Below are 16391 nucleotides of genomic sequence, written 5' to 3'. Positions count from 1 at the left end.
TCATTAGGTTCATCCAGTCCCTAAAATGCTTCCCCCATCTCTACACAGGAACTCAGGACTTGGTTGTTCCCCACTTCTCACATTTAAAAATTAATACATTTCCAGTGCCTTTATCAATTGACAGAATCTACCTTTTTAAAATGATGGAATTCCCAGCATAGTTTCACATAACACTGCAGCACGTCTTTTCAATTTAACTGAATGCCTAGATTTTAAACTAAATCTTTGAAAAATTTCCTGAACATTTTTTTTCTAGTTGGGGGATACGTGTCTGCATGTGGCAGCCCGCTACAACCACATATCAATGATCCGCATCCTCCTGGGAGCATTTTGCTCAGTTTCAGAGAAGAACCTGGTGAGTTACTACATGGACACATTCTGAAGACTTACCCTAACCAACGTAAACATATTTCATTATAAATTTGATGGTTTGGAAATGTAGCTGGTGCTTCTTTTTTTTTATGAACTGAGGTAGAAAATGAACTTGGTCCTGCTGTATTTCAGCAGAAGTTCACTTGTAAACATGACAAAACCTTAAATCATATCTGTGTTAGTAACTCTGCACGTAAGCCTCCGGTTAAAATGTAACAATGAAGTGTTAATACAAACAACAGATGTTTTGGAGTTCAGTAGATAAAAGATCTGTTTTGTGTTTGTGTTTGTGTGTGTGTGTGTTTGTGTTTGTGCAGGCTGGGGACACTCCGCTACATGTGGCAGCTGCTTTGAATCATAAGAAAACAGTACGTCTGCTGCTGGAGGCGGGAGGAGACAGCCGCATCTGCAACAATGTGAGTGCCCCGCGGTCTATTCCTGAATCATTAACACTGAGAAGAAAGTGTTTGGGGCTCACTACCTTTCTTCATCTTCAAGTCAAGTCATCTCTGTTGTTATTCTTATCTCAGCCGACTGTCTCATGTTCCTGTTGTCTGTTTGAAGCTCTATTGGAATTCATGATCACATTCATAACAAAAAAACAATTTGTGAGGGAATGACAGTTCATTTTGAAGACCATGAATGTCTGATATATTGCTTTTCAGAGTTACAAATTTGTGTTCTAGAAGTTTTGTAACTTTGCCTTTTCAGAGATTTTACCTCAGTAGGGTTTCCATCCACATGCTTTAGTGCAGATTTTCAATTTGCACATAAACTGGAGTGGAAACATTGGAACTGTTTAAATATTACACAAAAGTCTGTATGCATTACTGTAGCAAATTATCAATATATTGTACTGATAAAACAATTTTTATAAAAGCTAAATATGATAAAGTCGATGGAAACAAATGTTCACTGAATACTGAATTTGCTGAAACAGGTAAGCATGAAGGACATGTTGCTCTACCTGGCAATAGTAATAACAGGCTGTCTCTAATATGAGACTGTTTTAGAATTCATGGTCATTCCTTTAAGTTTGTTTTTGTCTGATTTGTCTTGTGTGTGTTTCCACAGGCTGGTGAAACAGCTTTGGATAAGGCCAGAGAACATAACAACCCAGAAGTGGCTCTTCTCCTGACCAGAGCTCCACAGGTGAAACCAGTAACTCCCAGTCCGACCAGTACAGGCAGCTGTGAACAAAACTGATAATGCTTCTGTTGTGAATATGCAGCTACTTTAACATACAAGTGTTGAAGCTAGGGTTGGTAATCCTGGGAGTGCCAGCAAGAGCAGGCTACACTTCAATGCAACCGATACATACCATCCCCTCCCATCAGCCCTCTCATCAAAGCTACCCAAAACACACTAACTGCATGAACTGATAACTGCTAGAGGCGGATTTTACTATGACTCACTCGCTAACTCCTGGCTATCATCTCTGCTTCAGCGATATATGCCTCCCCGGCAGAAGACTCTGGTCATGCGCAGTGAGAGCACGGGCAGGGTGCGCGCAGGCAGGCAGGTTGGTTAGTGACAGACGGGTACCACAGCCAATCGTTTCATTCGATCTGAATGAAATGATTGGTCCTGTTTATTATAGTCCTGCCAGGGCCACAGACACTGGCTTTTTTTTTTTGTGTTTTTCCCCCAGATAATTTTATTTATTGATGGTTATGAGGACATAAGAAGGATTTCAACAAAAAGGATAGAAAGTCAAATCAGGAAAAAATGACCAACCCTAACTTGAAGAGTTTTGATCACCTCAAACTCCTGGACTCATCACTCATTCCATTAGAGAAAGTTTTAACTCTGTCTTGATGAGAGTACAACCACAATGTATTTGATGAGGATAACTATACATAGCCTGAAGTATATAGACCCAAAATCTGAATAAATGTAATTCAAAGGTATTTATAACAAATTTCCAAACACAATATCCCTTTAGAAATATTGGCATTGAGAAGGAATGTGCTGTTTGTAGTCATTTATGGACATATTCAAATAACAAACATACGCCACCTGGACCTGGTATTTTTCAGGTTGTGTACAGCAGGTTTTTCCGACAAGTCCAGTGTGTCCCAGTCAGCCAGGGTGCACAATAGCAGGACCACAGAGCCAGGAAGTACAGTTGCTCACTTAAAAGGAACTTTATTGACGTTATCAATTTCATCTGTTTCCTGCTAATGACAATCCAACATGTCTGCTCTGGAAAATACACAGACAGAAAGAAATCTGTTTCAACAAGTCATCTCCTTTATAAAACATTCCAGCCTCTTTTCTGTAAAACCATCAACGTTAAGCCTTTGTTATGTGTATGTATGTGTTTTGTGTATTTAGAAATTAATAGTGCACTGTCTCATTGTATTTACTAATCATGAGTTATCTCCTCTGGATGTGTTTAGGTGCAGAGCTTTGTGCGTGGCAGGAGTGCGAGGAAGAGGAGAGAAAAGCTGAAGGCAGAGGGCAGAGCTCAGTCGGTGCCCAGGGATGAGATGCTTCACTGTAAGGTAAAAACTGGACCATTGTGTCAAAGCTGTTGTAAATTAGTATTATGAATTCAAAAAGGAAATGAGGGAAAAGTAAGAAAAACTAAGTCGATGGGAAGCGGCAGTGAGGAGAGTAGAGCAAAGAAAGCCAAGAAGTGAGAGTAGTTAAGAAAGATGTTCTAAAGACGAAGAAACTAATTGGATGTAGTGTCTCGACCACAGTCTAATCTTTTTATAAACAGAACCAGCTTATTCACTCACTTATCTATATTAGTATTTTCCTTCTTCTTGTTCCCTACAGGACAGTGCTTCAGCTGCAGATGACACCCAGAGCAGTGACCGGGCTGCCTGCAAACACACTGAGGTGACTGAAACTAACACCAGGAGGGGCAAGAACAGGAAGCAGAAGGAAAAGGTAGGTCCCTGCATTTAAGTTGGAGACGTGTCTGCTCAGAAGAGATGGACAGGGGAGGACCATGAGTCTCCTGCTCCTGCTTCTCCTAATAAAGGTCTATTATCTCCTCATATAAGAGATGGAGTAACTATTAATTTCAACTGCTGTTGCCGTTGCAGCCGTTTCTGTCTGACCCTCTTCGCCGCAGAGAGACCAGGCCCAGTGAAGCCTTTCATAGAAGGAAGGGTAAACTGCGAGGAGTCTCCCCTCATGCAGCCATCCCACCACAAAACTTTAAAGCCTATCAGCTTTACACACTGTACCGCGGAAAGGATGGCAAGATCATGCAGGTACTGAATGAGCACAAATACTCCCCAGTTGTGTAAGAGGAAAGATAATTTTTCATTTAGTTCCTCTGTTATGTTCTGTAAATTAATTTGTCATGTCTTGTCGTTATATATATAGAGGAATTTCATCCATAACGGAAGAGCAGCACTACAGAGATTAATGGGAATATCAAATACTAAGCCTTGTACCAGTTACCAAAGGGCACGAGAAATGTGCATTGAGTTTGATGTGTTGCTAACCCTGTGTCAGCAAATAGAAGGCCTCCAAAGGCAATGTGTCTGGACTTAATGTAATACCATGCCATGAGGAATTCCTCTAAAAGAAAACCTTTCATATAGTGTAATATATGATAGGCTTCACTATATGGATGCATACAAGAAGAAAACTTACATACAGACCTGCAGATGAACCATTTTATAGTCTGGGAATAATACAAATGCAAGGAGAAAGTTTTCCTGGAGAAACGTTAAGAGTAATTGTGTGAAAGATATCTGTTATTTCATTGCTCTGAACTGACTCTGCCTTCTTCTCACACTAAACTACTCGACAATGTGTGTTTGATTTTCAAACAGTTCATATTCCCTCCAGACATAAATCACAAACACAGTTTCATCTGTGTCAGTAGCTTGTTGTATTAGCTTCCAATTCCTCTTACAGGAGTGGGTATTATAGATCAGATCTTTATATATCAATATATTGTGTTATAGTTCATTATCTGGAACATCTGAGAAACTGATTATAGATAAGGAAACCTACAGAAATGTCAATGATGGACAAGTCATAGATAATATTACATGCAGTAATGCTCAGAGGCAGTTACCGTTATATACAGTATATACAGTATAGTCTCATCACACTAATGATTTGCAGTATAACAAAGAAATACTTTAAAATGCATAGTGCATTAATCCAAACATGCAGTTTTTAGCTTTGTCGTTTTACTGTCATTTTGTGCCCCGACCGACCCCTCTCAGTGTTGCCACATAGCAAATATGAACAAACCCTATTTGACTGCTGACTGTGTTGCAGGCTCCTCTGAATGGCTGCCGCTGTGAACCTCTCATCACTAAACTGGAGAACCAGCTGGAGGCCACTAAAGAGGAGATGAAGACTGAGATCAACACGGTCCAAGACCTGATGAACACCAAGATGGGCCAGCTGGACCGCAAGAACAAGCACCAGGTAGCACACACAGCAGATAATTTTAGCGGCTTCACAGAGGAGAGGAGGTATTTAGTCTGAATCTCCCTATGAACTGGAGTTTATCTTTCTTTTAAAAAAAATCATTAAATTTTTAACTCTTCATCCTCAGTGTTATATGTTCACATGATCACTACACAAACCTTTTCCCTGTGAAATTAAAACTCACTCCTTTAGATTTTTCGACACCACACATAATATTGTGGTACTAACAGCTCTGTTTATATTGAGTGGGTTCCACTGCTCTACTGCATATTTGTAGCATGAGTAAAAACATTCCAGGAACTGTTTAATTCAAAGAAATTACTGATCTGCATTAATATGGATGATGACTCCAGATGTGTCCTAACCTGTTTAGAGCTAACATTCAGCCAGAGATATCAGTAGATGAGAGATGTTGCTATTAAAAGATAAAGTCGTGATAACACTAGGGTTAGGGATACTACGATAACATAATATATAAAACCATATGATTCTGTATTCGAAGCAATCGGTCCATCAGCATGGTTCTCACCCCCTTTCTCTTTTTTCCACAAGGGAAATTAATCTTTTTAACAGTGATAATTCTCATTTAATCCTTCCTGAGTTACTAAATCAAACTTTGATCTCACAGCGCCTCAGATAATTTCCAGATTCAGTCATTCTCCCTCTCTACACATCATAAGTCATTAAACAGCCAGGCTACACAACCCTTTTGCAACAGACACACCCCGGTTATGTTCACACACTGTTTTAAGATTGTGTATTGTATTTCATATTTTATTACCTGTATAATTGTATAATCATGCTGGTCCTGAACTGATTCTGTATTATGCGTTAACTCAGTTTGCAAGGTTTTAGTAGACAAATATCACTTATCATGTAAACATTATTCATGCGTCAACAGAAAAGGGCAGCATGTAGTAAAAATTATAAAACATTTTGTCAAATATTAATATCAAAATACACAAACCTTTACTGTAAAATGTATGAAACCCAAAATAACCGTTGCCCTTTTTTTACTGTTTTTTTTCTGTTTGCTTTAATTATATTAGTCATCTTTTACTCTTTACTTTTAAAAAAACACAATCGATCAAAATAAACCACAAATTATAAATATATAAAATGACCTTTAGCTAAAGCCCTAAATACAACACCCTTGGTTGTGAATAACTGGTCTTTGATCTGGACATTAAGACAAGTAGTATATGGTAGCTAATGCTATGAATGCCTTAAATATATAATGCTGTGTGGCTGACTCTTCTTCACCTGTGCCTCTGTGAAGCATCACAAGTCATAGTGTCCACTAACTTGCCGTAGATAACTCTGTTAAATTGGTTATAGTATGAGATGAAGTTGTGGCTGAGGGAAAGTTTTCATCGTGGCCCTTTGATGCTGAATAGAAACAACGCAGCTCTAACACTGCACAGGTTAGAGATTATATCCCCTGAGTAGTTAACTGGGTGAACACATTACAGTAACAGTAGAGGAGCTTGGATCTCATCTCCCCTGAAGACTCTTTATTTCTAATACATTACACATTCTCCCATTACAAACTGTAAGGAGCTATAAATAAAAGCTTCTGTTAGATTGCAGGCAGTCGTTCATGCATGTACTCTGAGCATCACTGCTGCTTGAGAAAACACAGCGGTGAATCTAGGCAGGGAGGTGTAATCAGTGAGATCAGAACAACATTAGATTGTATGCTGGCAAACACAGAAGAAGAACATGGGAAATTCAACAGATCTTCGTTCAAGGGACGACAAAACAAAACATGTTTACACTGAACCTGACAAAACACAGTGTGCTGGAAGGACTCTGTCATACACATGCAGCAAATACACGAAGGAGAGGATCAGCTTTAGTGCTCCCTGTTAAAACTTGCTCATGTTGGTGCTCAAACAGTACTGTGGAGTTTGGTAAATTATTTCTGAAGTGACCATATATATATAAATACTACTATATACAATGTGTTTTTTAACAAACAGAAAGTGTAAGGCAGCTTGTATTTAGAAGTGTTTGTATTTTTTCCTCATATCCTTCCTGAAATGTGTTGTTGCCGTCAGATCTGTGCTCTTGATCAGATGACAGTGGAGCGCGTGTCGGCAGAGAGGAGCGAGTGTCTGCAGAGGATGGAGCAGCGGGCCCTGCAGGAGCGACTGGAGGCGGAGAAGAGACAGGTAATGTTCAGTGGCTCTGTATAGCACTGAAGTTATTATATGATGCTGTCTAATCATATCTAATCTATTTAATGTGTATAGTGCCAAATCATAAGACAGATTCTCACTAAGATCGAGACCGTAGTATATTATTGCGAAAACCAACGGTTTCCACCAAAAGCAAACACTGCTGGGACTATGGAGAGAAAACTCCCCTTTAATAGATAGAATCTTTTAGAACCAGTGGGCAGCATCGACCTCAATTTGAAAATTTGTTGTGTCAAATTTATGACGCCTGGCTAACCTAAAGGAGACAGCACTATTGTTGAAGTTATCAATTAGTTTATATTCAAACTTTAAAGTTGGATGTATTCATTTGGTTTGGTTGTGTAACAAGCTTGGTTAACAACATTAAGATCACCCTACAAAACTAATATTACAAACTGGAACTGGGGTTAAGGAGAATGACATCCTCCTAAATCAACATATCTCTGATCATTGTGAAAAAAGTGATAGTGCAGCTTCCATGCTGACTGGAAACAGGGTCAGCAGGACCAACATGTTATTCATAGTTAGGTCCAAACTTATATTCACAATTAATCAATACAAAAGAATTCATTAAATAAGATTGCAACCTAGGGGGCAGCAGAACACAACATTTCACAGATTATCAGCGTATACATTTCTCATGGCTAAAATGTAAGCAGTTGAATATTTACACACCCAATAGAGTTAAAGACACATTAATATTTGTGTTGAGGCTTCTGATGAATCTCAGTCTAACATTCACATTCCTTTTAGCTCTGGTTGTGTCTCCACAGACTCCTGAGAGAAATATCTGTCTCTTTAACTGCTGAAAGCTCCATCATGTTCACCACGTCTGTAACTGTGCTGTTGTGGTGCTGGTCAGGGAGGTAGTAGTGGGTTTATCAGTGCATTATTAATGTAAACATCTGCTTGCTGCTGGAGACTAAAACAGGAAATGTTGTTAAACCACCACAGTGAGCTCCTCTATATTCAGCCTCTTTCAAGTTTCATTTTTCTTATCTTTCTTTCTCATGCCTGTAACATCATCTCTTCTGTTTTGCTGCATGTCTCTTTTTAAGCAGGCGTCTCTGATCAGTGACTTGAAGAGCTGGTGTCTGTCCAAACTGCAGAACATGGAGGTTCTCTTCACAGGAGACCCCAGAAGGACCAAGCCGCGGCGCTCCTCCTCCATGAGCGAGGGCCTGGACGAAGCAGAGGGACCTGAGCTCACTGAGCTGCCTGCTGGAGATGAAGGCTTCTCCCATTTTCCAGAGCTGCACAGCAGCCCCACACTCCGGGAGGTCGACCGCAGGGATCCCAGTGTGACAGAGGGCGGATCAGCCAGCCACTACTTTGTGGTTCATATGGAGAGCTCCCCAGGTACTATTAATCCGCATTTGTCATAACTGTTAACTCTAAATTAAAGGCTGGAAATCAATGCTACAAGTGCATACAATTAAAATGAATACAACAAATATAGAGCAGGGGTTAACCTGCAATCATTCATTTCGTACCTGACAACAAATCTTGATTTCTTCCTTGTCTAATCACAATTGCTTTTTCGCTATAAACAAGAAACAGCCTTAGCACTTAGTTTATTACTGGACATTTTTCACTTAATGTCATTTAGATGTTGTCACACTATCACAGGCCAAGCACATCAGCTTTTCGGCTGTATGTCATGTATACAAATACAATCCTTAAGTTAATTTGGGAATTTGATTAATTCATTTTACAACTTGACAAATTAATAAAACCTTTCACCAGATTTCCTGACCGTGTGGTAGCAAAACACAAGTTTATCGTAGCATTCACGCTGGGATACACAAATAAATTGTTGAAGATCGAAAAGAGAATCATCTCAATTTGTGCAGTGAAGCAATAAATGGCTGTATTTATGTCCACAGTGATTATTAAGATTTGACTAATTATTCAGGAAAAAGAAAACCTTTCTTTTTGTAAGTAGTTTCTTGTTTAGACTGTAATTCAGTGCAAGAGTTCTCATCTTATTCTGTGATGAATCAAGGCTGAACTCTGCTCTGTTGCCAAAAGAGACTTTTCATTAGAAAACTCTGTGTTAAGCTGTGAAGAGCACAATTGTCCTTCAGGATGAATACTCCTCAGTGGCTTATCAAATGACATTGCACAAAGGAAAGTGCACTATTCCTTTCTCATGACCTTTCTCAAAGGAATAACATTGCTGCCAGAGACACAACTCGTTAAGCCGCATGATAAATAGAAACTAATGTCTGTGTAACTGAATGTGCTGACTGAATGTTTTCTGAACTTTTACCAGATGGTGATAAGACACGTAAGGCTGAAGCCGCCTCTCCTACAGCAGCCAAGAAGCTGCTCTCATCTGTGCAGGTGGTCAGGCCGAAGGAGCGCTCAGTGATCTGTGCTGACACCCAGAGGAAGAACAAGGACCTGTTGGACGTGGATGTAGTGGAGTACGGTGCCATCGGGGGCACAGTCCACAGGGCAAGCAGTCTGTCCCCGGCCACAGGGCGGCGCTGCAGGACTGACGCTGTGCTCAGGGACAGGGAGCGAGGCCGCGACAGAGGGAAGCTGCGCAAAAAGCATTCCCAGGGAAGGACTAATTCCAGCGGGGCCACGGGGACCAAGGTCCTGGAGGTCTTCGGGGAGCAGCCCAGCGAGCCCTCCTTTGCTCAGGAGAAGGACAACATGCACGCCCTTGAGGTGACGCAGTACTTCTTCGAGGCGGTGTCGACGCAGATGGAGCGCTGGTACGAGAGGAAGGTGCAGGAGGCTGGCTGGCAGGCCACTCAGAGGGCAGAGGCCGACAGGGCCGCCCTGGTCGAGAGGATCTCTTACCTGGAGGACGAGCTGCGCATGCTGAGGACTGACAAACACGACGGGTGCTGACGATCACCTGTCACCATGACACTGAACAGACACTACATGTGGTTGGGCTGGATTTCAGCCTCTTGCAGCAGCAGAGATTTAGGACACAAATCTGAACTGTCAAGTTTTCTCCTTGCAAAACTGAGATGAGTCACGATATCCAGCACTGAGAGAGTTCACGTTCACAACCAGTGCTGTAAATCACGTCCCCCTGGAATCCAGTCTACCCATTTTTACATGAACTATAAGTGTTCCACGTAGAAAACCCTCTCATGCTGGTTTTCATGGCAGCAGAGGCCTGGTATGCTGCGATGTGTATGAACAGTTCTTTAGAAACAGGGGCAGCTCTTGTGCACTGTGTTGTAAATAAACCAGTAAATGTAAAGCTAGTTGTCAAAACGTTGAACTAATGTGCCATTTGTAGAATAGATACATGATGAACACAGACATCTTCATGCATTTGCCCGACCACAGACTAAATACTGAGTCATGTGACTCCACATTATCATGAGCCGTGATCGGTGTGCGCACGGTGGTATCATTAGATCACAGTGACAGCCGTCTGCATCACAGTGGAATAAGCTTTTTGTTGGTGTCTATTTACTGGAATCAGTCTTGTGACTTTAAAAGAATGACCCACTGTTTATTTATGAGAATGTAGTTGAAGTGACACTGTACATAATGAAGGTTTGTTTTTAACTGCATCGATCCCTGATTCTGCTGCATGGTGATTTGTGTGGAGGCTGGAGTGTGACAATTGAAGAATGTGACTTTTACAGTGTTAAATACAATTTCTAAAAAAAATATTAAATCGTAAACCGATAAGATATAAATATTCATCTGAATGAAACATTAAAATGTTAGTTGAAACATACATTTTTCATAATTAAATGATTAATCAATATATTTATTGCATTTTCAAACTGAATTGGTTATTCGACATTTCTATTTCAATATACATGTATAACAATGTTTCCCTGAGTCAAACTCAAATATTAAATAGAATAATTTAAATTTGTGTGTCTGACACTTGATCTGTTCTGTTTAAATAAACATGGACATTTTATCTATCTGCCCCTCACAAGTTTGCACCTTTGTTTTAGTTATGAACAAAATATATACATTACTTTAGGAGTCTGTATTTAGAAGAAGGGACGATTTTGATTCTAACTAAAAACTGTAAAAGTGTATTAATAATCAGGTGTCACAGTGAACTCCAACTCCACCTGTGAACTACCTTAAATTCAAGCTCAAAACTTGCTTTCACATAAAAAAAGACATCAATCCTGCTGCCACCCACACTGTCGCCATTCAACAGCTCAACTGTGTCCTAGATAGTAGAAAGATATTTAACTCTAAGTGTCTTAGTAAAGAGTGAGCGGGGAACAAAGTGTTAAATCCACTGAAATGGGCAGTCAAAGGAAAAAAGAAAAATCATTTATGACACAAACACTAAGAAACATTGAAACCTGCCTGGAGAGCTTAACATCAAGCTGTTCTCATCCTGTAACTACCTATAATCGTTCCTCCCAGAATCCCCTCTGCCCTGCCAATCATGTTTCCCTTTAAAGCACAATCCTGACGCTGAACTTGGTCCGAACCTGTTGCATGAAGAATGCTCCCAGTTGTGTTGCAGTATTACTGTCTGCTGTACATTTGATGTAGTGACTGTTTTTATATGACCTCGATGCACTCTGTATGATGAAGCCAGAAAAACATATTTTGTATTAAAAATAAAAAGTTTGTTCTTAATCTGCTTTCAGTTATCCGTGTTTATTACATAATAAAATTTAACATGGTGTATCACATGAAGAAGAGTCTGGCTCCCTGGTGGAAACAGAGTCCATAGCGTCCATTCATCCGTCCTCGAGAAGCAGTTAGAGAAGAGTCTACAGTGGGGAGGGGGTTCCCTGTTTCCATAGTCTCACACACACTCTCTCACACACACACACACACACACACACACACACACACACACACACACACACACACACACACACACACACACACACACACACACACACACACACACACACACACACACACACACACACACACACACACGGACTCCTAGCGGATCAGGGTTGCCAACGCCAGAGACCCCTGCAGCTCCTCCAGGTGCTTGTTCGCCTGCGTGATCATCATCCGGATGGCGTCCTGGAGGTGAAATACCATTCATATTTTTTATATTTCCTTATACTCAAGTATTATTATCCTTAAGCTTAAGTATTTATTGCATGTTACTTATTAGTACTTACTCCTATTTTTGACTCTTGCTGCCTCAATTTTGCCATTTCCTCCTTTATGGGACTGATAAAGGATTATCTTATCTTATTTTATCATAAAAGCCTTGATTGAAAAGAACTAAGAGTTTCAGCAGAATTTTCTATTCATCCATGTGGAAAAATTCCCCCGATTGATATGGACGAGGCTCGTTTTGATGGTGCGACAGCAATGACGGACACTGGTGCAGAGAACATGACCCTAGAAATGGGTGATGATGAGCTCAGTGTTCAGCCCTGTACGTGGAACTCCCTGTCAGGACGAGTGAACCAGTGACTGATTTCAGAAACAACCACTAAGGTTTTCTTCTGGAGCTTTCAGTCTCGTATGGCGCCAGGATTAGTCCTGAGCAAACAGCAGAAGACTGAGAAGCTCTAGAAAAAAGCTGGTGAGCAGACTCTGAGATAATAATCAGTCTGTCCAGTCACCACTTCTTAATTTAATGTTTCAATTATACACTCTCAGTAGTGTTGAGGGAATCTACTAGTCATTACAACAATAAGTGGGAATGTATAGGCATGAACTGTTTTAGCATTTTATTTATATTTTCCCAACATTTCCAAAGAAAGGAAATCTGTAAGTTTACCTTACCATTTATTTAAGAATCTCCAGATGTGAAGGAATCCTCCACCACAACTGAAATACCTTTCTGGGTTTCGACACATCTACAGTAAAGTGTTGAGCCATCTCCTGCTCTGAATGAACTCTTCTCAGTAACTAATACACAGCAAAGTGGTGCAGCAGGGGACTGGTCCCTCTACCTGTTCCGTGGCGTTCCTGTTCCTCTTGAACTCATCTCTTGCCCAGTCTCTCAGGTACTTCCTGTCCGCCTCATCTGGAACCTTCTTGATGGTCCTCAGCATGTTTCTGTAGATCCCCAACACCTTCTGCCTCTGGAGGAACTGACAAGACACTTTATGAGGAATCAGCTTTAAAGTGAAGTAAACAGACACAGCCTGGTGTGAAGAGACTTCAGAGTGTCCACTGGGGGGGGGGGGGGGGTTGATAATCTATCATCTATACAGTAAATCTAGACACTCCTCAGAAAAAACCAGGATATCAAATTCAATCAATTGTAAAGTCCATATTCACAAATCACAATTTGTCTCATAGGGCTTTAACAAGGTGTGAGATCCTCTGTTCTTAACCCTCAACAAGAGTAAGGAAAAACTACTAAAAACCCTTTTAACAGGGTAAAAAGAACGTGGAAACCTCAGAGAGAGCCACATGCGAGGGATCCCTCTCCCAGGACGGAGAGAAGTGCAATAGATGTCAAGTGTAGAGGAGAACATCAGCAAGATAAATGTTTTAGCAGCATTGATTAGCAAACACTTTGTAGCATAACTGAAGGTCTATAAATTGATGGATTATTGTCAGTAAAGGTATCTGAGGAGAAATATTCTATATCAAGCAGTCTGGTTGAAATCATAGTCCATGGTCAGCAGCCACTGCTGCCATTAGGTTCCACGTGGCAGCTGATTGATTCCAACCTTACAGAAGCCTGTCAGATCACACAATGAAGCATGGAGAGGTGAGATAGTTGTACCTGTTTGGAATAAGTGGGAGGCTGCTTCAGTTGTTATAATAAATGTCTGGTCAACCATTCGGTTCTTTAAGTGACTACATGGCTGCAGGTTCAATCCTTCCCCAGGCCACAGTGTTAGATGGTTAAAATTCACATTGTCAATGGACGAAAGTAAGAATAATTTGATGGTTAACGTGTCAACAGGAGCTGTGTCGATATCTGTGTTTTCTCAGGTTAATGTTACATGTGTGAAATAGACACTGTTAATATTAAACAGTCCAATCAGGATGTGACACCATTTGATCTGATGTGTGTTTCTTCATCTCCACAGAAACCTGCCACAGACAGAGTAGTTCCGGTAAAGTGATGAACAGTGAATGTGTCACTGAAGGTTGAACATTCATCTTCTTCTCTGACAGAATCCTGTCAACGTCCTTATTCTTTTTTAACTTGAACTGTAAACACGACCAGAGCCTCCGTGGACCTCCATGTTAACTACCACCAGTGTGAACATGCTCAGCGTTAATATTCACCTGTTTCAGAGAGAGAGCAGCAAGAGGTAACCTGGGAGCCGCCATCTTTGACAGTGTGGACACAAGCGGATGTTGTGATGACGGTAACCTAGAGGCTAACTCAATGTTCAGCGCCCTCTAGCGGAGCGGAGGACAGCAGCAGCAGCAGTTTGCGACTGGCCCAGTGATAAAAACAGAGGTGACCACAGAATATGTAGGTGAATCAGGCTTTGATTGATTGATTTCTAGTATCGCTCTCTCTCTCTCTCTCTCTCTCTCTCTCTCTCCCTCTCTCTCTCTAGGTATCTCTGGCTCTAGAGCTGCAGGAATCAACAATTATTATTATAATGATTATAATATGAATTGTTTTTGCAATCATTAATAACATCTGTACATCCATAATTATCACTCATTGTTTTCATAATAACTAGTCTGTCAGAGCTGAAATCTGATGGTGACCAACTGCTCCTGATCTCTCTCTCTCTCTCTCCTCTCCCACCTGACCAAGAGATATCAGCACAATCGGAGGACAACTTATAAAAAAGAACATCCCTCATTTCCTCAGCGCATACAGATAAAATGACTTATTCCCAATTTCCTCAGGCTCACATATCAAATGGAATGTGTTCTTCTGGAGTTGCATTAAACCTGCCAGGCTCCAGCGCAAAGTCACTGAATGAAACTGTGCACATTAAGATCAGTCTTACATTACAGCTACTCTTTATGAGACAGTGATTTTATTTGACTTTATTCACAGAACACTTGACTCTACATGCATGATGAGAGGCGGTGGACTAGTGGCAGAAAGTTGGACTCTGATATCTGGTTCAAAAAATGATTTTAAACGATATAGATGACATATTTTTTATATGCATATAGGCATCCCATACTTTAAATTCCCCTTCTGTTGTCCTGGAGTTTTAATTTTACCACTTTTACCAACTTTTGCCCACGCTTTGGCGTCGCCTCCGCGTTCTCTGTTCCTCTTTCAAAATGAATGCGCTGTCGATGTCTTCTTAAACAGACTCAATGGCAGCATCTACACATCTCAGCTCTCCAGCAGCAGGCATGTTTGTTGAAAACGAATTCAACCCAAGGGCACTTTGATGACGTGGTTGATTAGTTTACTGTTGATCATCTGTCCATCATCGTATAAAGCCCGCCCTGACAAACTGATTGGTCCGACCAGTTTCTGTTCGGGCATAATTTCTATTCAACGGAGCGACTCCATACCGAACTTCCCGACCTCAAATGTTGTAGGCGGGGCTTAGTTCGTCTGGCATCCAGGCTACTGTAACACGTTAATTATGCTCGGAAGATTGCATGTGTGTTGTGTATGTGTGTATGACGGCTGTATTTGTGTGTTTGTGTTGTGTCTGTTGTAAAAATGTTTTACTGCCTTCTTGGCCACATCTGTCTTGTGAGAGATTTAAACTGAAGATCTCTTAAATGAGATCTTTACCTGGTTACAGAATGTTCATGGGGTTAACTATTCTAATGGTCAACATTTTTTTCATTAACCAAACTAATGATCCTCTGCCATGGCAGCACATTCAAATGACTTCAGATCCTCGTAACACTTCTCAGCCTTCTTTTGTAAAAGCTTCTCATTAATTAAGTCTCATTGGCTCCTGTGACTCTAACAGCAGCTCAGGGTTATTGTATGATTCTCTGGGTGCTGGAGGGCAGAGTGCAGGCATCAGGTCATGTGAACATGTAGGTTCAAATGTCTGAACAGCTTGCTGACACTGTGAAGGAGGTAGACACTGAACTCAGTTCACCTGCAGTAAGTGTGACAGGAGCTTACATCTCCATGTTAAAAAAAGATAAGAGCAGTTCTCTTTTTGGCCATGCTGCCATGTTAGAGATGTTTATGTCTGATCGTTTCCACCACACTAATCTGTCCCAACAACGACTGGACAGATGAGTTCAAAATGTATTCACATTCATGGTCCCAGAACTGGGAATCCTGAAATATGCTGCGAGATTGTCTCCCAAAAGAAACTAAAGTTTAGTCCAGTGCACAAACATAAGGTCACAGGGTTACTTTGTGTTACTCAACACAAAGCTACAGTTTGTCTGTCCTTGTCAAATAATATCATGCTTTTGCTGTTGATATAGTAAAACCAAGCTTTTTGTCCATTCATAAATATCCCTCTCCAGAGGCTTATATTGAATATCCTCACAGCATGAAGTGAAACTAGTCTTACACAACCAGCTGTAAGGATATCAAATATGTTT

The 16391-nt window shown here is 40.8% G+C and overlaps 2 protein-coding genes across 6 annotated transcripts in view; one reads left to right on the top strand and one right to left on the bottom strand.

The window, feature by feature from the left end:
- The window catches only part of ankrd6b (ankyrin repeat domain 6b), a 37805-nt gene extending 26218 nt beyond the window's left edge, over positions 1-11587 (top strand). For 3 of the 5 annotated variants that reach the window (XM_053445636.1, XM_053445637.1, XM_053445634.1), the window contains 10 exons: positions 257-355; positions 690-788; positions 1447-1524; positions 2775-2879; positions 3160-3273; positions 3432-3602; positions 4630-4782; positions 6846-6959; positions 8045-8345; positions 9262-11587. In XM_053445636.1, coding sequence (XP_053301611.1) covers positions 257-355; positions 690-788; positions 1447-1524; positions 2775-2879; positions 3160-3273; positions 3432-3602; positions 4630-4782; positions 6846-6959; positions 8045-8345; positions 9262-9851 — 1824 coding nt within the window. In that variant the 3' untranslated portion in view covers positions 9852-11587. The remainder of the gene's footprint in view (positions 1-256; positions 356-689; positions 789-1446; positions 1525-2774; positions 2880-3159; positions 3274-3431; positions 3603-4629; positions 4783-6845; positions 6960-8044; positions 8346-9261) is intronic. The other 2 variants (XM_053445639.1, XM_053445635.1) reach the window with 1 other exon arrangement.
- lyrm2 (LYR motif containing 2) lies at positions 11588-14263 on the bottom strand. Its single transcript, XM_053445640.1, has 3 exons — positions 14172-14263; positions 12875-13015; positions 11588-11987 (listed from the first exon to the last, which is right to left on the bottom strand). Exons 1-3 carry the CDS (start codon positions 14214-14216, stop codon positions 11901-11903), a joined length of 273 nt encoding a protein of 90 aa, XP_053301615.1. The 5' UTR covers positions 14217-14263; the 3' UTR covers positions 11588-11900.
- Between the last annotated feature and the right edge of the window lie 2128 nt (positions 14264-16391).

Source organism: Pleuronectes platessa, chromosome 17 (assembly GCF_947347685.1).
Source record: "Pleuronectes platessa chromosome 17, fPlePla1.1, whole genome shotgun sequence".
Lineage (NCBI taxonomy): Eukaryota > Metazoa > Chordata > Actinopteri > Pleuronectiformes > Pleuronectidae > Pleuronectes > Pleuronectes platessa.
This window is presented reverse-complemented; position numbering and strand designations above follow the sequence as displayed.